General features: G+C 42.0%; 1 protein-coding gene across 5 annotated transcripts; it reads left to right on the forward strand.

Annotated features, from left to right (window-relative positions):
- The first annotated feature begins 5,965 nt into the window (after positions 1 to 5,965).
- LRRC61 (leucine rich repeat containing 61) lies at positions 5,966 to 23,270 on the forward strand. Of its 5 annotated transcripts, XM_027840896.1 has the most exons (4): positions 5,966 to 6,247; positions 7,446 to 7,523; positions 11,010 to 12,320; positions 21,817 to 23,270. In XM_027840896.1, the coding sequence occupies exon 4, from the start codon at positions 22,034 to 22,036 to the stop codon at positions 22,820 to 22,822; it is 789 nt and encodes a 262-aa protein (XP_027696697.1). In that variant the 5' UTR covers positions 5,966 to 6,247; positions 7,446 to 7,523; positions 11,010 to 12,320; positions 21,817 to 22,033; the 3' UTR covers positions 22,823 to 23,270. The 5 variants fall into 5 exon arrangements, with proteins under 5 accessions (XP_027696697.1, XP_027696696.1, XP_027696699.1 ...); XM_027840895.1 differs by lacking the exon at positions 11,010 to 12,320; XM_027840898.1 differs by lacking the exons at positions 7,446 to 7,523; positions 11,010 to 12,320.
- The last annotated feature ends 1,799 nt before the right edge of the window (positions 23,271 to 25,069 follow it).

Consider the following 25,069-nt stretch of genomic DNA (forward strand, 5'->3'; position numbering starts at 1 on the left):
GAATATTCCAAAAAGCAAAAGATAAAGATTTACAATCAAGACTAACATACTCAACAAAGCTAAGAATAAACCTACAAGGGGAAAATGGATTTTTAAAGAATTAGAGGACTTTTAACGATTATCTATGAAAACTTAGAGCTGAGTAAATGCTTGAAATATGAACACAAGAGTCGAGGGAAACCAGGAAAGGTAAATTTATTTGAGCAATTAGAAGGAATTGTATGATGACCTGGACCTAGTATTAACATTTTAATAGGGGGTGAAGTAACCAGTGTCCTTTCATAATCTTAATGTCTTCAAAGGATATTTAGGGAGTCAAATAAGCAAAACTGAGGTACTGGGGGTGGATTTGTTTTAATCTAAGGATTTAGTGAAGGGAAAGAGAAGGAAGGGTAAAAGGAATACACTAATGTAGACCGGAGAAATAAGAAAATGGAACTTGTGATTATTCAGAGCTGGGATGTGTGAGTGAAAGATGATACAAACACGGAGGAAAAGGGGGAAGATTGGGCAACTACCAACCATGTCTCCAGAAGGCCTATGATGAAGTATGTTACCCACCTCCTGACAAAAAGGTATTGGAAACAAGGTGAAGAAAAAGGCATACATTTTTGGACATAGTAACAGTGTGGATTTCTTTTGTTTGAATTTGTTTGAATTTTTTCCTTTCTTCCTCTCTGTTTTCAGTCAGGGGGGGTAGGGAAGTAAGGGGAAGGGAGGTTAACAACAGTGATACCAAGATGGAGGGTCATTAAGACAGTTAAAAATACATACAAAGAAGCACAGATAAGCAGGGTGGTTTTGAAAACAATATTGTAATATTTATTATATATTTTTAAAGAAAAGCAAGCTGTATGAAATAGAGATTGATAGTTTTATATAAAAATTATTAGCAATTCTATGTCATATCATGTATGAAGTAGGTATTCAATAAATGCTTTTAGACTACGGTAAATCAAAACTATTTTGATTACCATCACTTAGTTTATTTGTAAAAACATGTACTATGTTCACCTTCCATATCCCTTTTCTCTTACATAATCTATGATCCTCTGCTTCTCCTGCATCCCTTCATATCAGCCATGAAGTCCCATTGATTTTTCCTTAAAAATGGTCTCTTGTCATACTTGAAACAGAAGTACACAAACACAGAGTTAACATTAGGGGCTGGAGAGGGATCTGTTATATAGCAATTATGATTTCAGACAAAGCAAAAGCAAAAAACAGACATAATTAAAAGAGATAAATGAGGAAACTACATTTTGCCGAAAGGAACCATAGACAATGAAGTAATATAAAAAATTTATAGCAAGTGTCTCTGATAAAGGCCTCATTTTTAAAATATATAGGGAACTGAATCAAATTTATAAAAAATAAAGAGCCATTTCCTAATTGATAAATGGTCAAGGGATATGAACAGGCAGTTTTCGGAAAAAATCAAAGCTACCTATAACTTATCAGAGTCAAAAAAGAAAAAAAAAAACAGAGTTCCCATATCAAAATAAAAATACTATAAGCTTCCAAAAAGAAGCTAGTCAAGAACCAAGGAACGTAGTCAGGATCATGTAAGACCTGGCAACTTCACATATAAATGAAAAGTGATCTTGGAATATTCCAGAAGGCAAAAGATAAAGATTTACAATCAAGACTAACATACCCTACAAAGCTGAGAATAAACCTATAGAGGGAAAGTATAACAAATTTCACGTGAAAAAATGCTCTAAATCACTACTGATTAGAGAAATGAAAATTAAAACAACTCTGAGGTACCACCTCACACCCTAAAATGATAGAAAAGGAAAAAGACAAATGCTGGTGGGGATGTAGAAAAATAGGTGAAGAGGTCCAGGGGTTTTGGGGCGCTTGGACCCCCCCAAGATCACGGCACTGGGACTGCCTGAATGAATTCAACCCAAATCTTCCAGCCAGAGAAATAGTTTATTAAAGATAAAGCATATAGACCAGACTCCCAAGGAACCCAAAAATCAGTAATGCCCATAAGGACCAGCAGGCATGAGAAAACCTCAGCCTTTTGGGCATGAGATTCTCAGCATCTGAATGTGGGCTAGAGTGGATAAATCACATATAGGCCAGGTGATGCCCGTAGGGACAGGAGGAGCAGGCATGAGACAGCCTCAGCCTTCTGGGCGTGAGATTCTCAGCATCTGAATGGGGGAGGCCAGGTGAAGCCGAAAGGACAAGTGGGCATGACAGTCTCAGCCTCTAGGCGTGAGAGGTTCTCAGTATCTGAACCGGGGCTAAGGTGGATCTTAAATACAGTAAAGTAACTTTGGGTGGCCAGAGGAAGGGGGGGAGGTGGTTGGGAAAAAAAGGGTCTAGGTAGGAAGTCTGTTTGGGAGGTCTGAGAGATTGAACAGACAATGAGAATAGATAATGAAGGGAACTGGAAGGAGGAAGTTTGCTTTCCAAGGAAGATAAAGAGAGTAGATAAGGAACCTAAAAGTTTAAGGGTTTTCTGGGACCCACAGACAAACTGGAGCCTGGTTCTTTTTAGGGCTAGGGAGGAAAGGTGCATATCAAAAGGCGAGGCTAAGGCTTTGGAAGGCAGATAAGGGTTTTCAACAAATGGGAGCCAAATTCCTTTTGGTGAAAAGGGGCAAAGGTCACAGCGTCTGAAACTGAATGAAGCCCTCGTCATAAGTACACTAATGCACTGTTGGTGAAATTGTAAACTGGTCCAGCCGTTCTTGAGAACAATTTGGAACTACTCTCAAAGGGCTATGGGGCAACTAGGTGGCATAGTGGATAGAATGCCAGGACTGGAGTCGGGAGGAACTGAGTTCAAATCTGGCCTCAGATATTGACTCTATGACCCCGGGCAAGTCACTTAACCCAGTATGCCTCAGTTTCCTCATCTGTAAAAATGAGCTTGAGCAGGAAATGGCAAACCACTCTGGGATTTATGCCAAGAAATCCCAAACAGGGTCACAAAGAGTAGGACGCAACCAAAAGACTCAACAACAACCAAAATAAAACTTCATAACCTTTGACTCAGCAATACCACTACTAGATCTGTATACCAAAGAGATCAAAGAATAAGGAAAAGGAGCTATATGTATAGCAACTCTTTTTTGTGGTGGCAAAGAATTGAAAACTGAGGGAACATCCATCAATTGGGGAATGGTTGAAAAAGTTGTGGTATTTGATTGTAATGGAATACTATTGTGTACAAGAAATGATGGTTTCAAAGAGATAGTTTCAAAAAAAAAAAAAAACCTGGAAGACTTACATGAAGTGATGCAGTGAAGTGAGCAGAACCAGGAGATAATCATATATTGTAACAATGATCAACTGTGAAAGACTTAGCTACTCTGGTCAACACAACGATCTAAGACAATTCAAAAGGACTCATGATGAAAAAATGCTATTCACCTCCAGAGAGAGAATTGAACTCTGAGTACAAACTGAAGAATAATTTTCTCACTTTATTTTTCTTGTGCTTTTTTTTGTAACATGCCTAATTTAGAAATGTTTTGCATAATTTCACACGTATAACTGATATCATATTGCTTGCCTTCTCAGCAGGTGGGAGAAAGGCTGGAAAGAGGGAGAAAATGTTCAAAAGAAGATTAAAATAAATAAATAATAGATTGAGGGGAAAATGGTCTCTTGTATTCATCTCTTCGTTGCTATTTAAGTTGTCATCACCTTAGTCTGTATCTTTACCAGTTTACATCTGAACTATTGCAGATTGCCTCCCACATGGTCCCCTTGCCTCTAGAATCTTCTTGCTCTAGTGTGTGGTCAGAACCAGTGCTTCCTGAGTAATCTTCCTTAAAAACAGTTTCATCATGGCATCCCAAAGGGGAGGGCAGGGCAATGGCAAAAACCACATTCTTTTTCCTTTGGGAACCATTAGACTATGAAGATAGGAGGCTTTGCTTATCTGCAAAGGACCCCAACTATACAAGCATTATCCCAGACTGGCACAGATTGGCTGGCACCTTTCTTGCCCCTCAAGGACACGTAGGGAATCCAGGTTGGGGTACAAACAACGAATTATGTCAGTTTAAAGGTAAACTTTGTCCTTGACACATTCAGGGTCTCCTGCATGCTCTGGGTCCAGTGCTCCTAGAAAATATAGCAACTCAAAAAGACAAGTTCAGGGGATCCTTTAACAGTTCTTAACACATTCTATTCCTATAGAAGAATAATCACTTAATATTCTAAAAACAATTGGGTCTTTAAATGACCACTCCCCTCAAGAGTGGAAAAAGCTTTGATCTGTGATCTGTGATCAATACTCCAATCTAGGGGTTAGCAAACACTGTGGAGAGCCAAAAATGGATTTATATTTTTAAATATAATAAAACTTTATTTAAAAAATGTAAAAATAGTCCTAAGTCAAGGATGGTACAAGAAACAGGCCAAGGGCAAGATTTGCTATGCTCTATATCCCTTCTGAATGGGAAAGAAGATACTAAAGTAGGATCACAATAGCAACTCCTTCAGGGGATGAAGAAGGCAACATCTTAACAAGAAAGGAGGTACTTTTTGTTCTCATTTTGGTTATCACTCTTAATCTATTTTCCCTTGGTCTTCTGTTTTTGTTCTTAAAAGTTCTATACATTTTCCTAAAAGGAAATGTCTAGAAAGACTGGAGAAATATTTATTTCTTAATATTTTAGTTGAACTAAAAAGACTGCTTTTGATATACCTCCACAAGTATTAGAGGAAAGCTTGATAAATTGTTCCATCCAATGACCCTGTCCTCCAAAGCAAAACAACCACAGCCGCCCAGCTTCAAAAAGTATTTTTCAATCTGCCATTCCCTGGAATTAGAATGTTATCTGCCAGCTCAGACTCCAAGTTCTCTAAGGCCTTCCCCATAGCAGGTGAGCTCAAAAGTATCTGTTGAACTCAATAATTGAATAACATGGTACTGAGTTGGCTTTTCCTCTCTAGCATCACCTTCTCTACTGAATTTCAGGTTCCTTTGCTCAATTCACCTACTTGTACCTTTCCCATTCCTACATGTGACTGGCTAAACTCCATTTATATCTCTGTTCATGGCATTTTCCCCAAATACAATGCCTCTTCCAGTCCTTTTTCTCTAATTCTCATCTACTGGCTACTTCAAATAAGTCTTCTCTGATGAGCCCTACCCTTCTAGAATTGCTCCCTTACTTTACATCCCTCTAGTCTTTCTCTATTCAATTTGCACTATAGCTTTTAAAACTTTCTTTGCAAGTTGGAAGTGGCATATGTTATATGTATTCATATGTGTATTTCATGGTCATAGAATCTTAAGACTGGAACACACTTTGGAGATCATGTGGTTTGATCTTTCCCTCTTCCAATCACTCACCATTCTTTTCTTGGTTATTTCCCACACATTAATAAGATTTTGTCATTTTGTTATTTGCCTATATGCAAAAAAAAAACCAAACTCACCAAAAAAAAAACAAAAACAAAAACCCTGAACCTAATGTGATACATGTCGTTCAGTTTACATTCACACTTTTCCAATACTGTTGGTAACCAGTATGATTTTTTAAAAGTTAGTCAATACATACTTATTAAGTGAAGTCAATTCATCAATTAAAAATAATAATAAAGAAAATGTGTTTTGTTTTTGAAGTTCTAAGTTATTCTTTGGATCAGATTTTGCCAGTGGGGGACATGGTGAATAATAATGTACAAAAAATACTTTCCAAGTGGTAGAGTTATCACTGACCTTACATTTTCTAAGAAGAACTTTTTATATTCCAGCTTCAAATGTGTCTACCGAAAGAATTAGGGTGCATTCTTGTGAAACTGGGCTTTGATGCGTGCCCAGACCACCTAAAAATAGTGACGACTCACGTGAGAGATGCTTGAGACCTATGGATGGTGGAGGAAACCAGGAGAATTGGAGCATGCGCGTTACATAGCACAGCACGCTAATGAGGGGGAGGGTGGAGAAATCTCCACTTGGACTGTTTATTTACTCGGGGGAGGACACGATTTTTCGGCCTCAGTAGGCGGTCATTCTCCTTGACAACCCCGCCCGCATCTCTGGGTGGTGACTGGGCTCCCCCTCCGTCACATCCCGATGAGCCGGTCCAGTTCTTCGGCTCTCTCCGAGCCTCACCATTGGCTAGTCCTAGAGGTTGCGTCCTTGGAGAGCCTCCCGCCAGCGAAAGTGGGGCGTGAGCTGCTCCCCGGGTCGGGCCCGCCTCTGTGGGCGGACTGGATTGGGTGCTGTTCGTTACCGCCCTGACAGCGACTTTCTCCACGGCGCGGGGTAAGGGCCTCTGGCGAGGCGAGGCGAGGCTTAGTTCACGGTCGGGGTCACGGTCGGGGTCACGGTTGGGTCACGGTCGTGTCACGGTCGGCAGAAGCGCTGTTGTCTGGGGAAGCGGAGCTGGGACTTGTGCATCATTTCTTCTCGACTCCCCTTCACTGCCCGGGGTGAGGGTCCGGGGGGTGGTTTAAAGCCGAGTTGCCCAAACAGGATGGCCCGGCGAGTGCCCTGCCCACCCAGGAAGAACCTTAGCTTTACACGAGATTCTTAGTCCCGGAGAAGCATGGTCCCGGCGCAGGCCGGCCCGCTCCATCCTCACGCCGCCCTGCTATTGGTGGCTGAAGCAGGAATGAGGATTATCCCCAGGATCCCCCGTGTGACCTGGGGTAACCTCTCTGGGACTTGGTTTCCTAATGTGTAAAATAAAGGGGTTATTTTCAGCGGGGTTTGGAGTGCCTTCTAGCTCATATGTAATAGTAATAATAACATATAATGTTAATAATATATACATGCTAGCTTTTATGTAGCACTTTAAGGTTTGCGGAGTGCTTTACATATATGCATAGACATACACATTCATGTCTCTATGAGATTCCACATCTACCTTTGAGGTAGGGATGTCTCATTGGAAATGTTCAAGGAGAGGGTAGATAACCAGGATTATAGTGATGGATTCCTGATTAAACTAAGAGGTTGGTCTGGACGCCGGGGTGGGGAACCCGCAGCTGGCCACATGTGGCCTTAAGGCCACAGATTCCTGTCCCCTGGTCCCCCCCAAGGTGTCTCCCTGACTCTTAATCCTGTATGACTTGCTCAAGGTCACACAGAAAGTGTGTGCCAGAAGTAAGACAAAAACAACGTCTCTGCATTGCTGGTTTAATGTCTTTTCCACTGCTGTAGTGTTTCCACCAACTGCACATCGAGAAGGTGGACTTAAATAACAAAACACATCATATGTAAGTGGGATTTCTGTAAATGCTCTTGTCTGTGTTGAGCCCTATAGGGCTTACAATTCACAGGATTTTAAGATTGAATAGACTTTAGTTTATCTAGTACAACTTCCTTATTTTACAGATTAGGAAATTTAGTGAAGAGATTTTCCTGAGATCACATAACTAATAAGTAGCTAAACCAGGATGTTATCGGTTATCTGACTCTAAAGTTATTGCTTTCTTTTTCCCCTCATCCCTAATAACAGTTGCATGAAAGATATCCTATTAAGCTGTTAGTACTGGAAAGACAAAGTGGATGAAGAATGAATTTTGCAGAAAGTCAGGTAAGCCAGAAATGTTGAGGGAGTGAGAGGCCTCAGATGGAGCCCAAGTACAACATTGGTAGGACTGATATGATCAAAGGGTTGGAGGAAGTACTTCATTGTGCTGGGTGCATTCTTCAGAGGAAGATATGAATGCACAAAACTCACAACTATGAGAAGTTTTTGAATGTTTGACATCTATTGTCAGTCAGTCCATAAATATTTGTTAAACACTTGTTATGTGCCAGGCACTACGCTCAACTCTGGTTAAAGAAGTACCCACCCTGATGAGATCACATATCTCTCGGATTGTTGAAGATATACACACATGTAAATATATGCACATATTCAGGGTTACATAAAAATCAGGATGTGGTTAAAAAATAGCATGATGTAGGTGGTTCATATTTGAAAGTAAAATAAAATTTTAATGCAACACCAAGGTGTACATGATTTTGTGATTTTAAACATTCTCTCTTGCTTATTTTTGCTTTATAAAAGGCAAGTTTTCATATGTGAAAAAAATTAACTGTAGTTATTTTTACCTCATCCTGTTAGACACATATGTATGTGAATGCACACAGTACCCCAGCCATCCTTCCTTTTCTTTTCTCCCTAGGCTCTTCCCTTAGTAGGTAGGACTCATTCTCATGTGGCTCTGAATTTGGACTTTGGAGACTTGGGTTTGAATCCTATATCTTTCACTAGCAGTTTGGCTGTGGACGAGTTACATGAGCCTCAGTTTCCTTATTTGCAAAATGGAATAAAAATACTCGTACTATCTAGTTCATAAAATTGTGATTTCAGGAAAATTGCTTTGTAGAGTTTAAAGCTCTCTATAAATATCAGTTATTACTGTCACAAACTGGCCAAAGGGAGTGCAACCCAAGATGTCACAAAACACACAATCTGTCTTCAAAATCCCCTGTGCCCTAAAGGTGTCTTCAGATGGATGCTGGAAGACCATTTGTCAAACATTTTGGAGGGGCTCCATGCCTCAAATGGGATGCTCTAATTGTTTAATTTAGTCTGTTATTCTCTGTTTCTCTGGTTGGAAACTGTAGGGCTGGGACCTTGAGAGTTTGAGAGGGTGACAGCAAGCAGGAACTCAGTAAGGAGAGCTGAGACAAAAGGCAAAGAGACCAGCGTTGATTCAGTGCTCACTCACTTGGAAAGGGATAGTAAGAACAAAGGGATTACAAATAAATATGGTGCAGACAGAATATGCAAACGCCGAAATACAGCTTATATAGGAGAAAGGCAAACAGATTTACATTTTATATAATTGCTGATGGAGGATTTTAAACAGGAAAAACAGTTCACAAAAAGTGGCCTAACTGTGCAAATGATTATAACGTGGTCCTAGAATACAGGTTTGGGGAGGTAACCAAGACCCTAACCCAGCCTGAAAGGACCCTCTCCCATTCCTTTGTGGTAAGTGAGAAAGTCTCAGTAGTTTGCCGGTAGTTTTTGATTTAAATCCTATCTGGCAATAGTATAGGAGGAAAAACACTGGGCTTGGAGCCTAGAGGCGTGGATTCTAGTCCCAGATCTGTTACCTACTGTGTGACCTTGAGTAAGTTGCCTAACCTCTCCTGGCCTCAGTTTTTTTCATCTGTAAAATGAAGAGTCTGGACTAGAAAACTCCTAAGATCCTTTCCATGTCTAATGTTCTGACATCCTTCTTGAGCAGGGACAAGGCCTTTAGTTTTGGGGTTATTTTTTTTTAGTATCCCACCTCCTACGAACACAGAGAATAATACTTTTATTATATTATACACTTGAGTTCAACAAATAGTTAAGTGTATACCACGTGCAGGAGACCATGCTAGGCATTGATGGTGATTCTAAAGTAAATAAGACTTACTTTCTGTCCTCTGAGAACTTAGAGACTCCTAGCTCTGTGACCATGACCCTGACTTTGTGACCAATTCACCTTTTTAAGCCCCATTCCTCATCTGTAATATAGTAATAGTAATACTTATACTACTTACCTTATAGGATGTGAGGAAAATGCTTTGTGAACTCTAGAGCCTCTATACAAATGTGAGCTATTAGCAAGGGAGATAAGTCAAGTAATTGTGGTATAAAATAGAAGATGATCAATGCCTGATGTATGTTAACAGAGTGCTATGAATGCCAGTACCATAAAGAGATCACTACTGGTTCATGGGCTCACAAATTTAAAATTCATAGGATCACCATTTAAGTTGAGGGACCTTGGAAGTTTTTTAGTCCAGTTTTTTATTTTACAATTTGTTCGTGGTCACAGGTTAAAAGCAGCAGAGCTGAGATTAATCCTGTGATTGTAATTTCAACATTCTTTCTGAAATACCACAGTAGAAGGGATAGAGAAGGATTTATTGAGGAATAGGCATTTAAACAAAACTTAATATTCAAATGAGAACCTCAAAGACTTGATTAGGTATTGGCTAGAGATAGGGATAGAATTGAAAGTATTGAATCTTTCCTTTCCAAGACCCTCAAAACAAAGATCATCCAGTCTGTCCTCTCTACTGACCCATAGAAATACATTGCACAGCAGCCATCTAAGCCACGTAGGCATCCCTAGAAGATGATTCTGACACCTGCTGCAGTAGTAATACTCTTCAATTTTGGGCAGTTTTCCATGTTGGGAAGTACTTTGTTATATTTAATTTCAATCTCTCTTGCTACAACTTCAGTCCTTTTTTTTTTTTCCGTTTCAAAGGAGATAGAGAATAGCTGATTATCATATTCTGTGAGGTGAGAGTTAGGCTCATAAGGTTCAGAACTGGAGTGATTCAAGAAAACATCAAGTCAGACACCTTCATTTGACAGATGAGGAAACTGAGAGCCGGAGATATGAAATAACTTGTCCAAAGCTTCACAGGTAGTAAATAGTAGTGTTAGGATTTGAACTCAGGTCTTCTGACTCATACATCATGTTCTTTCCACTGTACAATTTTGTCTTCTTTTCATCTAGTTGACAGCCATATTAGATCTTCTCTTTTACAAGTCAAATAATACCAATTTCTTTGCTGTTTCTATATCCTTTTATTATCTTTGTTTCTCTCATCTCATTTCTTTCTCAAATTATCCTAATTCTTCTTACTCCATTATACAGAGCCCTGAACTTGAGTCAGTAGCCTAGTTAGGACTCGGTATCAGTCCTAAAAAATCCTTTAGGGGTTTGTAAAATGCATCTTATGAATTATAACATATTTTTAATCTTGGGCTTTCTTCTTGCACTGCTTTCGTCTCTCCTTGAAATGCAAACTCATTTTATCATTAATTAAAGATTGAGGTAACTGAACAGGCAGATTAGCAGTAAAGTAGCCATGTAATGAATTATATTACTGAAGAGCAATGACTTTGGGTTAACTTTATCATACCACTTCGAACTAGCATGACAGACTTTGAATTGACTCTGTTTTTATGCAGACAACTTGTCTGACCCAGCTCCAGAAGTGACTCTGAATCAAGGGAAGCCTGATGGAATTTTCATCTTACCCTCTTCCACCATAGGTCCACTTGTTCCAGTTTGCGCCTTCTAGTCCTTTGGCATCTGAGTGATTGTGTGGGATGAGGCAGTCTGCTGGCTTTCACCAGAGGCCCCTTTTGTCTGCTGCAATTCTGGCTCCATTCTACCTGGAGGAGGATTCTTGGAAGATCACCCACACTTGATCACCTGATCACCATTTAGGCCCGAGATCAGTTGTAAGAGCTGTTACAGGAAGCAGTGTGGAAGAAAGGCCATGCTGAGTAGAAGGATAGTTCATCTCTAAGAGCTCCAGTTAGGCCAAAAAAACCAAACCCAATAAAATCCACCTGGACTACAATCAGAGGAGGCTTTGAAGTTGAGGAGTCACTCCTTTTTGCTCTGAACCAGTTTGTTTTGTGCAGAAGAGAATAGTGTATAGTATTACTAGGGCTTTTGATGTGAGAAAGTTTTGATTCCTCATCTTTGAGGTTTTGTCTTGAGCCTGGCGTATCTGCTGTTTCTCCTGTAGCTACCTCTTTTCATCACATACTTTCTTCTTTTCAGTCTTCTTATTCCTTCCTATCAATACTGGCCTATTTTTTCTATTCCCAAATATAACCTCAGTTGGGACAAATTTGAGCAGACATCAGAGAGAGTCTTTCTTTGAAAATTGTTCTGCTGCCTGGGCCCCTTCCCTACTATTCAGCTATCTTTTTTAGAGTCAAGATGTCAGAAAAGGAAAAAAACAAACTCAATAAGAAGCATAGTGCATTAGACTCAGTTGAAGCCAGGTCTCAAGGCGTGTACCACCCTGGCTGAGACCAGTTCCCAGAAGCCAGCAGCCACTTCTGTTGTCCCCCGTGCTTGTTCAGCATCACTGATGTCCCTCAGCTGTTGGGTCTGGTGCCAGGAAGTATGTACCAGACACTGAAGTCAGACTGGAGTCCAGTGAAAAGGAATGGTTGAAGGAAGAGGCTGAGACTTTTTAACTCTAAGAGGAAGAGCTGTGAGAAGGAAGACTTCCTAGCCTTTCAAAGGATTGCTTTTTGCTCACACCCTGATCAGAAGACCTCATCTCTGCCTGGTCAGAACTAAGCTTGCTTGAATAGTCAAGAAGGAAAATTCATACCATCTGCATACAGAAGGGAAAATATAACTCATCAGTGTGGCAGTCCTTTGACACAAGTGTTGGAGTGGGCAACCTGCACCTTATGCCAGGTCAGCATTAGGCAGAACAAGGTAAAGGGAAGCTTTGGCATCAGTACCTTCAGTTGTCATCTGGAAAAAAATCACCTGTTGGAATAGGATGGAGAAAGAAGATGCCTCTCAAGAAGAGCAAGATTTCAACAGAGAAAGTAAGTGGAGGAGCGTGGGAGATTAGGTAGTGAGGGAAAGAAAAGGGGGGAAGGGAGATCAGAAGAGATAGTCTTCTCACAGTATCTAAATTTGATTTTCAACTACATCATACATTTTCTAGCTCTGGCCCAATTCTTCCTTCTGTATCACCAAGATATCCTTTCAGTATGAATGTGACCACTACAGTGAGAATGAGAACCAAGGTGGAATGAACTCTCAATAGCTTGGCTGGCCAAAGAGATGAGTATCCAGAAAAAGAGGGAAAATGAAGACCAGAGGAAGACTAAGACCAGAGGAAAAAGTTAGGGCACCATCCAGACCACTTAAACCTACCATCTTTGGCCCAGGGACTAATGATCCCAATTATCAGCATGTATCCCTGAACTGTTAGGATCAAAGGCCATCTCAGTGGACTGGAAGTTCTTTTTTATTGACTGCAAAAATACCAGCCATGCCATCTGTACCCTGTGCTGGGCCCACATCAGCTGGGTCAAGGTTCACTTAAGCACATTTCTCCAGCATCACTTGGAAGGAAAGCAGTCCCTTGGGATGGGAAAGAGCTGCAATGAAAAAGCAGTGAAGAGGAATAAAGTGGAGGAAAATAAGGAGTTAGTCATAAAATCCACTGACATTAGCCCAAGAAGGGATCCATCTCAGCCATCAGTGTTCCCTTATCATATGAAAGTGAGTCAGCTCTGAAATCTGAAGATTAGAAAGCCTATTGTATCCCATTTATGCTCACAATGTAGAAGAGCAGACTCGTTACTCCCCTTGGAAGAGCTAGGGTGAATAAGAATGATGTATATCCCTCATACCCCAATCATCTTCAGGAACTTGGCTGGAACCACAGCATTACAGAGCTGTTTTGTAGCATGACTCTGCCTTACTTCTTTGTCTCATCGAGACCTTTTTGCTAATTTATGGCCCATGTTGTTTCTTTACCATTTGCTCTCTCCAGCCTTTTTGTTCAAGGCTCTGTCTGCCTCAACTCCATGAAGCCATGTACTTGCAGGTGTTCCAGAAATTGAAATGGGTCGAAGGAAAATGAACCTACCTCACTACCTGATGTGCCAATCCAGAACTCTGAGATGAACTATCTGGCAGCCTCTGCTCACTGAGAATCAGTCTGAGCAGATAGCCATTGGAAACGTGTTGTGTTTTACTCACAGACTCCCCAGAAAGATACTCTGGAGAGTAAGCAGTAAGAGTCAGAACAATTCAGGGCTCGCCCAGGCTTCTTGGTAGCAGGTGGCTGCCCTAACATGGAGCAGACCTTGAAGACCATATCCCCTGCTTTACCCATTGCTTCAGTACATTATTGGCAAGTTTTCTCCATAATTTGAGCAGACATCAGAGAGAGTCTTTCCAGTATCACAGATACTGGATTGTATCCAGATTGTCATTGATTCAGCCCAGGTTATTTCTACAACTCAAAAGAAGTCCAGAGGCTATTGTCCTAGATGAATCAGGGTAGCCTCCCACCCTGACAACCATGGCTGAAAGAGTCAGGTCACTAGGACTCCACCTTTCACATATTAGAATGACTTGTAGAACAGAAGCACCACCCCTATAATTATGCCAAAAAGCATCATCTTGAAGAATCTGGGGGGACCCTGTCCCGAGGATTTTAGAGCTTTACAGAAAACCTAGTGACTCTCCTCTAGCCCTGTGAGATGGTGGCCTGAGAGCCCAGGGCCTCAATGAGCCAGGTGCTGCCACAGGTGTGCTATCTCCACATCTTCCTGAAGGTCCGTTTGCACTTTGAGGCTCATGAAAATGGTGAGATTGTTTCTGTTGTGCTGTTGTCAGAGCTTAGCTCCAAAGCTTTCTACCACCATTTCCATTAGCTTCCTATAGAGATGGAGCCTGAGAGAGGCTACTTCTACTTCTACTGGGAAAAGTGTAGTGTCTGACCAACCTGGCCCAGCGAGTCATCTTTTGCTTGTCCTACCCACCCTCTAGAAGAAGAGTGGGGGACCTGTGGCCTCGAGGCCTTTGGATTCAGTCAAAGGGCCTCAGTAGAGGACCTAGAGGGCCACATGTGGCCTCAAGGCTGCAGGTTCCCTACCCCTGCTCTAGAGCCTTCTCTGAATGCATATTTGACTCTTCAAACAGCCCTATCATCTTAGATCAGAGACATTCCCTGGAGATGGAGAGCATTAAGCTTTTCAGAGAACAAGATGGAGAACTTTCCCAACATTGGCCTTCCATCCTTGATCTTTTGCTTTGACCTTGAGCCTGGGGATGGCAGTAGTCAGTTGGAAGAGAAGGCCTTTTCTAGCTCTGGCTTCCTTAGCTAGCCTAAGTGTTTAGGGCCTGGAGAGACTAGAGGATGTGGAAGCTGTTAACCCACTCCTGCTAATCCAGAGAGCTCAGAGCATTCAGCATTCTGGTCCCATTCCACACCGCCCCCCTCCCCCATTTTTACACCCACTGAGACCCTCTGTAGGCAACAGATTAAAGTATTACCTGATAAGACCTGTAGTCTCTGAGAACTGTGCCCTTTCCCTCCGGTGGAGACACAACAGGAATTTTATGCCCATTTGATGAAATTTGGGACAGCTTTCAGATGCCTAGATCTCCGTGCTTAATCAGAAAATTGTCACTTTTCTTTTAAGTCATTTAAAAGTTACAATTTCATTATTCATATGTGAGTAAAAATGTTTGTTTCTTTTTTGTGTGATTATTATTACCTTGTAGGAGCAGAGTTGATCATATCTTGCGTCATACAGCTTGTGAAGCATATATCTACCAAGCCATTTCAACATCATAGAAGGTGTTTTATAGAAGGATAGGCAATAGCAGGGAGATCCTTTGCTTGATAAGAAAAATAGGTGCAGGCCAACAAAACATTTCTCAAAATTTCTTTCAAGCCTTCTTGAAAGGATGCTAAAATGTACCAGTTTAATAGGGAAGGGAAAATATGTAACCCCGACCTAAAAATCTCAAAGGTTGTATTTATCCATTAATGTCTTCATGGACCCAGAGTCACAGAGGATTATGCTCAGATAATTGGGAGTAGCTTGCAACCTAAGTGGTATGCATTGGGGGCTACCCTCATTCCCACAGTATCTCCCCCACTAATCTGCCCCATAAGGTTCACTCCTTCATGGTAAATTGAATCTAATGAGTTTTTACTGTTTCCTACTGTGTACAAGGAACTACACAAATGAATAAAATGTAATCCTTGTTATCAGGGAGCTTGTAGCTTAATGGGTAGGGCAGAATATGACAAATATAAACAAAACTAGAAAACAAAGTAGAGTGAGGAGATCATGAAGTACTCCGACCAAAACAACCCTGAAAGGTAGGGAGGGCAAGGGCTGTCCCATTCTAATGGGCTAACCCAGGATTTGAACCCAAGGCTCAATTCCAGATCCAATGCTTTTATTCACTACACCATAGTGCATCCTGAAAGGAAAGCATCCAATAGAGTGAAATAAGGCAGCAGGTTAAGATGGTGTTTTATGAGGGCTCCTATTAAAGAGGACAGGCCTCAACTGGAAGTAGTAATATAAAAAACACATTAACATGTTAAGGTCAATCATATTACCCAATGAGAGAGGCCCTAAAAGGATGAGTCACCAGACAGGTCAATTTTGATGAGGGAGTTAAGGAAAGAAAGAGAAAATTGGGGATTGTTCAGGAAGACTAGTTCAGATGGGATGCCAAAATATGGGACTCTGACCAGCATGCTGACATTTGGGAATCTGGTGTAGGAGACATTAAAAGGGGGAAAGGAAGGTTGAAAAATGAGATGGGTTGGTGGTCCAAAGGCCTTCTTCCCAGCTTGGTCCTTGGCCAGCTTAACTAAGAGCTTAAGAAGATAGCCTTGGGGATGCATGTCCCTTTTCTCTTTCATAGATTGTCAGAGCTAAAAGGGACCTGAAGGATCATCCAGTCAATTCCCTCATTTTGCATGTGAAGAAACAAAGTTAAAACTGAGAAAAGTAAAGTGATTTCCTCTACTTCTCACAATGAACTCGAGGCAGAGTTGGGTTAAAACCACTAGATGCTCAAATAAGTGCTCTTTCCGCCACACTAAACACGTTCTAATGGGCTGATGCATCCAGACCCTGCCTTTCAAGTCCCTCCAACCCATTTTGTTCCCACAGTGTCTGTCCTCCTGAGGCCATGTTTTATTTTTCATTATAATGCCAGATTCATTTTATATTTTGAGCACTGGCCTAAGAATTACTCAGATACTTCACTTCCTCCTTAGTTTACAGAAAGAGGTGTGTATGTATGCTTGTATTCATATATGTGTAGCCATGTTCAATGCCTGTGACCAATAGCATGACATAGTGGAAAGAAAATAGGGTTTGGAATCAGAAGACCTGGGTTTGAATGCCTGCTTTGCACTTCACTACCCACTGTGTGATCTTGGAGAAGCTTCCTCATCAGTGTGTCTCATCTAAGTAGGGAATTGTTCTAGATCATTGGTTCTCAAGCTTTTTGGTCTCTGGACTCCTTTACACTCTTAAAATTTATTGAAGACTCCCCAAAGAGCTTTTGTTTATGTGGGTTGTATCTATCAATATTTATGTTAGAAAATAAAATGTCTTAGTATTATTCTGAAAATAGTTTTGACCCAGAGCATCCCCTGAGAGGGTTTTAGGTACCCCTAGGGGTCACCAGACAACACGGAGGACCACCGAGCTAGATGATATCTAAAGCCCATTGCAGATCTAAAACCTATGATCATATGTCTGTCATTTTCTTAGTGTCCCTTCCTCCAAACACATTGTGTTCAGATCTGAAAAAAAAATAACCAGGGCATATGACTTCCTTCCTTTCCTCTTTTCTTCCTTTGTTCCTTCCTTTCTCCTTCCCTCCCTTTCACCCTCTATTACTTTCTGCAAAGTACTGTGCTAAACTCTAGGTACACAAATAATAAAAAAAAAACAAAACATCAGACACTGCTCTCCAGGAGCTCACATTCTAATGGGAAGACAACACGTATGGAATGTTTCATCTGCAAATCATTTGGAAAGGTCTCGTGGTCTTTAGGGTGTAGCAGCTAAGCAGCTAAGCAACTAGTAATTAATGCTTCTTCTTTGATGTCATTTCCACTGATAAAATCATATCCACTTCTAGACTAAAAGCATTTCTATTCCAAAACCTCTTGGATTCAGAGTCTTCTAGTGTCCTTCAGGTTCTGAGGGAGATGGTAGTAGCATTTGGGGATGGTTAGCCTTGTCTCTCACGATGGCTGTGGTGGCTGGGCCAGAAGCAGAACCCACAATAGTTTGAGGGTTGTATCCACACCCAGGACTTATCCTCCCTTTGGGTAACAGCTAACCAGCAGCTGTTGTTATTATCGGTGGGCCTCTTTTCCACAATGATTTTTCCCCTCAATAGTGGCTGGAGGGCTTGGTCTGGAAACAGGTCTAGTGACCTGGGAGACACTGCTACTCCCAATGCTTTTGGGTTTAGGGTCTTTGCTGTTTCCATCAGGGTTTGAGTGGAGATAATGGTTAAGGTAGTGGTGATGATTTGTTTGCCTCGAACAGAGGTGGGGAACCTGCGGCCTTGAGAACACGTGGCTTTGAGGTCTCAGCTTCCCCACCCCTGGCCTGGAACATGCCTCCTCCTGTCTCTCACTCAGGGTGCATTGCTGCTTCAGCTAGGCTGGCTTGCCTCCCTGTGGGTGGCTGTTGAGGAAGGAAATCCTGTCAAAGGAAAAGGGCTGAAGTATTTCCTAGGAATATGGGATGGGGCATAGAAATCTCCCCACTCCCCCCACCCCCCACACGGCTCTGCAGAGTAGTTGCCTTTATCTCAGGTAGTTATGAGAGGATCTTGGCTCATTCTTCCAGGTGTTGGTTGTTCCCCTTTCTGGCAGAACAGAAATACCATTGTGGGCCCTATGCTTCAGGTAGGAAAATTGAGACTCAGTGAGGAAACTACACCAGTTTCCTGAGTATAAGTTCCCTAATAGAGAGAAGGGACTTAAGAGAGAATCCATTCATTTGTAGATGAAGAAGCAAGAGGTTTAGAAGACTTTTACTTTTCATCATATTGTTTTTCCTTGGATTATCTTGTGTGAAAAAACTAACCTCTGCAAGGGTCATTGTCTCCATTGTACAGAAAGTAAAACAGGCTCAGAAAGTGGGAGTCTTCTACCCTTTGTCATACAGCTACCCAGATCCTTCTAGAATACTGCTTTTTGTATACAGAGATATTGCTATTGTTCAACTATCAATGCATGTGTACTTTTGAGTTTTTTTCAGGGTAGATGAATTTGTACTGATCTGTCGAGGTACAATTTTGACTCTGCAAAAACTAATTTGCCCATTCAAGAATTGAATCTATGACTCTGTCTGCCCTAATAGCACTGTGACCTAACTACTTAGTAAGCAGCTAATGTAGGAGTAAGAACCAGGGGCTTATTGATTCCCATACCTCTCTGCTATAGTCCACATAATAACAATAATATTTATGCAATATTTTGCAAAGTGCTTTCCATAATATCTCAGTTGAGTTTTGCAACAGTCTTTCAAGGTGAGTATTATTATCCCAATTTTACAGATGTGAAATTGAGGCTCAGAGAGAAGTGATTTGTCCGTGATCCCCAACGGTGTCAGGCAAGACTTCATCCTAGTACTTCCCGATTTAAAATTCAGTACACTGCCCGCTTGCCATACAGTAACCCCTGAGACTTAGGCCTGTTGTGAAAATCAAAAGGGAAAACTCTAAGAAAATAGTTGCCTAAATATACTTTTACTTCCAAGCAAATTTGATGAATACAGCATGTGTACAAGCTCAATTAGATTTTACTATATGACTTCTTTTGTACAGAAAAGTAACAAATCAAAGGAAATGTTTGTTCCAGTGGTTTTCAACTTTTTTGTCTTAACACCCCACTATACTTTTTTAAATTGTTGAGGACACCCCAAAGAGCTTTTGTTTATTAGGATTACATCTATTGATATTCAGAAATGAAAACATCTTAGTATTATTATGAAAACACTTTTGACCTCATGAACTCCTTGAAAGGGTGTCAGGGACTCCCAAGAGTCAAGCACGTTTTGAGCATTGTTTTTTTCTGATGGGCTGCACTAACAAGTACAGATATATATGAGAATACAGAAAAGGCAAACCCAGTTAAGAAATATCTACTTTAAAATGACATAAATGATATATGGTAGAGACAACTACAGCTCACAAGGCATTTGCACAGACAGGATATAGGTGACATATTGTTCAGAGAATTAACTGCCACAAAGAAATATCTGTTGGAACAGGATGTTTTGTCAGATGCACATCTGTTCTGGGATAGGTCTGACTCAGGACAGTCCCCTGGTAGTTTAGGTTAAATGTGGAGCAAAATCAGACTCTCATTCGTCATTCAGCAGTTAAATTAAGAGAGAGAGAGAGAGATTTGTTTAGCCACAGCAAGAGAAACATATTCAACAAAGATAGGCAATCTCAAGTTGATTTGGAAAATGAAACTCTCTTGTCTGGGCTGTCCATCTGGATCTACCAATTAAGCAGCAGAATGCCCTGGAAAGCCTCCTAACTGCTTTGTATTTAGCTGATCGTGCAGTGATGTCAACAGTCTGAGCCAACCAAGCCTCAAAGTTGGTCTCACTACCTTTTAAGAAAAAAATTAGCTTGTGGTATATGTTGTGAGAGTATTGCTTTTATTGTAACACTGTTCTGTATTTGTACTTCCTCAGCAAACCGTAGCCATTTACTCTGTAGTTACTTAAAACAAAGGTGGAGTTACTTAGATTCAAATTTAGCTAACCTCTATTTCTTGCCTAAATAATGGAATTTATCTCCTTCAACAGGACTTGAAGCCCCTTAGTTAAACCCTCCTGAGAAGCAATTCTTTTTTCAAGAACCATCATAAACTGTTGGCCAGGTCAGACCTGCAGTAGGAGACCTGGGCTTTGGACCAGGTCTGCCTCTGCCACTGACCTGCTGTATTACCTTAAATGTATCACCTCATCTCCCAGTGCCTCGTCTTCCTCCTCGGTAAAATGAAAGCCAGAGCTGAATGAGCTTTCAAATCCCTCCCAGGGCAAATGCTTCTATGACTCCAAGGGCACAAGGAATCCAAAAATGTATAGAGAGTGAGGCGAAAGCTGAAGAGTGGTAAACTGGTTTTGCGTGGCTTGTGTCTTCAGTTAAAAGAAATCACTTATTTTATGTTTTAGCTTTCTTTTAAAGTGTAACTGACTTTTTCTTCACAGTGTTGATGAATAATATTGGACTACATTTAGGGATATTGAGAGCTAGTAGAGTGAATCTGGGAAGACTTCATGGAAGAGGTGGCCCTTTAGAAAGACCAAACACAAAAATGTTTGTTTAGATTAGATGTGGGAATGGAGAGAGAAACAGATATGTGCAGAAGACAGTGGTTAGGTTTGTTTAATTTGAGTTGTGTTGTTGTTTTGCGCTACAAGATGATTTAGGTAAGGGGAGTAGGGCAGCTAGTGGAGTCTTGCAGAAGAATTCATAGAATAAGGGTGTTTGCCAAAGCCAGTGGTACTGTCAGTGAGGGAAAGAAAGAGAATTATAGAAATATTCATTAACATCCCTCCCAGACCTTTGCCTCTGAAATTATGTGCTGGCACTTGGGTGTGTCTAGCCCTTTAAATGTTCCTTGCTGGTATGGGAGGAGCTGGTTGCCTTGGCAGAGGGTCTGGTTTCCATGGAGATTGGTCTGCTTACAAGGTGCTAACTGTTGTAATTAATAGCAGCATATCTTAGGAAGTGGCTGCAATTGAAAATCACCAGATTCGAAAACGCGTGGGGTGAGTGGATTCTCCCGGCCATCATCCTCAGAAGCCATTCCTGATTCCTTTCTGTGCCTTTGAGGCACATCCAACTTGCCACCAGGATAAGGGGTTGGTACTGAGCTAGGACTCCTGGGTTTGGGCCCAGCCTGAGTGTCTCAGCCTGAGCATGGCCCAAGTATGTAGGGAATGTGGGCCTTAAGTCAGCATTGAAGGACTAGCTTGGGATTTGTCTCTTTTAGTAGAGCTATTTGAATTTATCCAGCCCTTTCCCCTTAGTGCACATCCTTCCCTCCAGCCAGGTCAGGTTCTTTTCTATCTCTTCCCTCCATACCATGATTCATTCTTTCCTTCTGCCCTTAGCTTATGCTATTTTCTATCTATTCCCAGCTTGAAACATCCTTCCCCAGATACACATCCCTCCCTGCAAAATAGTGCCATCATATCTGCCAAGACAGGGACTATTTCAACCCACATTGGTCTCTCCATTTTCTAAAGCTGCTTGTAGCACTTAGAACCTGAACCATGCATAGTAACTGTGAGGTGGATAGTGGTGGTGTTTTCTTTTCCATTTTGCAGATAAGAACCAAAGCCCAGAGAGGATGTGGTTTGTCCAAGGTCACAGTGCAAGCATCAGAACTGAGTTTTGAAACCACAACTTCTGACTTCACCTCTAATGCTCTTTTTGTCACACCAAGTTGCTTCTGTAGTAGAGTTCAATAACATGTTGATTGTCTTCCTACCCCAGGGACCCTGAAACAGACGACCTGGAACTTGGCCTACGTCAAGTTGATTGTTGATGCAAGGGACAGTGTACGTGAGGAGTGACTATCTGAGCTGACCCTTGGATGAAGCCAGATCTCCATTGACTAACACTTTCCCCAGTTCACCCACCCATCCCTGGATAACCAGACTCCAGACAACTGAAGCCTTCTTAGGCTTCAGACCATAGCCACCTGCCTCTCATGGAGCCCCATGGGGAGAGAGCTGGAGAGGGTGATAGGGTGCGTATTACAGCCCAGATGCTTAAAGCCTGGTCAGGTGAATTTTCCCTGGAATCCATCTTGTTGCTGAAACTTTGTGGTTTGGGACTGGTGGACCTGGGCTGCCTAGGTGAATGTTTGGGGCTGGAGTGGTTGGACTTGTCTGGTAACACCCTCACCCACCTGGGACCCCTGGCCTCTCTTCGGCAGCTAACTGTACTCAATGTGTCTGCCAACCGCTTGACAGGGCTAGAACCACTGGCCTCTTGTGAGAGCCTGCAGAGTCTCAATGTGGCTGGTAACTTGCTGGCTGGGGTGGGCCAATTGCAATGCCTGGCAGGACTTCAGCGGCTGGAACATCTGAGGCTTCAGGACCCCTTGGCACGGCTTAGCAACCCACTCTGCAACAGCCCTTCCTACAGGGCTGCAGTAGGGGAGCTGTTGCCTGGCCTAAAGGTCATCGATGGGGAGCGAGTGTCGGGTCAGGGCAGTGAATTTTACCAGCTGTGCCGGGACCTTGATAAATCCTTGCACCAGAGCCCAGGGCCTGTCTCTGTGCTTCCCCCCTCTGAGGCTAAGCCCTGGGTGGAGCCCAGCTACTGGAAGCCACCACAGGCCCAGGGCAGCTCCATCCTGGAAGATGCATGCCGCCAATTCCAGGACACCATACAAGAATGCCAAGAGCTGAGTCAGAAAGCTGATGATAGTCTGGCCCAAGCAGAGGAGGCCCTTAGACCTGCCAGTGGGGGCACAACTTCCTTTGTCTTCTAAACCCAGCCAATCCCCAATGTTGGGGAGGGCAGTGGCTGGAGAAGGGAGTCTCCCAGGTTCCCCAGGATTTGAAGAACTCTAGATACGATCACAAACCTCATTACTGGCCCCACAGTTTGTATCCAATTAGTTTTGTCCCTCTTATTTATGTTTCCTACACACTTTCAAGGAAAATTCAATCTAGATCCTTATTCTTGTGGAGATGTTATGCTTGACCCTCTTCCTTTCTGTCTATAAGTGCTCATAGAGAACCAAGAATTCTAGGCCTCTTCCTGAGTGTCCTATGCTCCCCTCCCCACCCCCACTCTCATAAGACTGATGCCAGGAGAGCAAGTACTTGCACCTAAGTTGATTCTCTGTCCCCCCTACCCCCCCTGCCCCCAGTTAGAGGGCTGTGATGGAGAACTGGCTAGGTATGTAAAGACTTCTTGAAAAATAAAATATACTATCCTGGTAAGAAGCTACTTTGCCTTATTGGTACCTTACACCTATCTGATGCTTGCTTGCCTATAACACAGACCTGAGGGGCATGGGGGAATTGGCCATACCTTCTAAAGATCCTGAGACAGAGGGTTACCCATCTTGGGACAGAGAGGATGAGGGATGGAGGTGGAGGGCAGAGCCTTCAGTTTCTAAGATTTTCCCAGAATTGCCTATCAAAGCCTAGCTAAAGTCACATCTCCATGAACTCTTCTGAGACCAGTATAGTCCCTCCTTGGTCACCTTCATCTCTGACATTCTGCTAAAACTTATAGTAGCTAACCTGGAGAGCAGAGAGCATAATCGTCTACTCTTTTGTATAGTTCTGTCTTGTTTTATTTCTTAGTCGTCTTCTAAAGGGGACTGATTACTCTTTTATCAGGAAATATGACTGTTCCTAAGACTTTTGGGTTCAGGGTCCTGGACTGCCTCCCTCAGGGTCTGAGGGGATGTGGTGGTCAAGTTGGTGTTGGCTGTTTGACTTGCCTGGCACGTGCTGCCTCCCGCATCTCCCTCGTAGCTTCAGATAGACTGGCTTGCCTACTGTATGAGTGATAGGTGAGTAGCCATTAGTAGGAATGTCCTCAGTCATTGCTTCCCAGGACAATGGCTGTGAGGGCTGGGCCTTAAGCAACACCCATTGTGGTTTGGAGGATGTGCCGCAACTCCTAGGACTCCTGTGTCCTCAGCTTATGGATGGCAGTTGGTCAGTAGTTTGTGGCTGGTGGTGATGAGGTAGGTAGGACTCTTCTTCAAATGCTCTCTCTCTTCAATGATGGCTGTGTGGATTGGACTGAAAACAGAGCTGGTAGCCTGGGGGATACTGTTATTCCCATGATTCTTGGGCTAGGGTTCTGGGCTATCTCCATTAAGGGAGATAGTGGTGGTTTGACGTGTCTGGCACTTGCTACCTCTTTTCTTTCCCCAAAGGGGAATTACAACTTTAGTGAGGCTGGCTTGCCTGCTCTGTGGGTGGAGTTGCTTTCCTGGATGATAGTTGTGAGGGTTGGTCTAGAGGCCAAAATGCTTGAACATCCTCTATTTAATTAATCAATCAATAAGTATTTACTAAGCATGTACCATGTTCCAGTCCCTGTGTTAGAAGCTAAAGATTCAAGTACAAATAAAGAGATGATCCCTAAAGGTACATGTTTTTTTCCTCTATAAAATTATACTCAGCTTTGAGGGTAAGCTATTGTTGATTATAACCCTTAATCTTTTCCCATTTGGAAGACTGTATTCCAACATGTCCTCTCATTTATAGTAGAAGCTGCTAGATCTTGTGTGATCTTTACAGTAGTTCCTTGGTACTTGAAATACTTTCTTCTTGATACTTGCAATATTTTTTTTCTCTGATGGGGGAGCTCTGGATTTTAGTTATGACATTTATGGGACTTTTCCTTTTTTCCAGGAGGTGATTGATGGATTCTTTCTATCTTCACTTGTCTTCTAATTCTAATAGATTTGTGCAGTTTTCATTCATGATTTCTTGAAATATAGTATACAGGCTTTTTTTCCCCTCATGATTTTCAAGAAGTCTAATGACTCTTAAATTATTTCTCATTGACCTTTTTCCCCCCAAGTCTTTTTTAAAAATCTGATATCTTACATTATCATCTGTTTTTTCAATATTTTGGTTTTTTCTAGTATTTCTTACTGTCTCCTGAATTCACTGATTTCTGTCTAGTCTGTGCTGGTTTTCAGGAAGTCCATTTCTTGGATAAGGTTTATCCAAAGTTTTTATTCTCCTTCCAATTCTTTCCTCCA

This window comes from Vombatus ursinus, unplaced genomic scaffold (assembly GCF_900497805.2).
Source record: "Vombatus ursinus unplaced genomic scaffold, bare-nosed wombat genome assembly UNPS02014852.1, whole genome shotgun sequence".
Taxonomy (NCBI): Eukaryota; Metazoa; Chordata; class Mammalia; order Diprotodontia; family Vombatidae; genus Vombatus; species Vombatus ursinus.

What these genes read in the sequence shown, in the direction of transcription:
- LRRC61 (XM_027840896.1), top strand. Translation starts at nt 22,034, where the DNA reads ATGGAGCCCCATGGGGAGAGAGCTGGAGAGGGTGATAGGGTGCGTATT.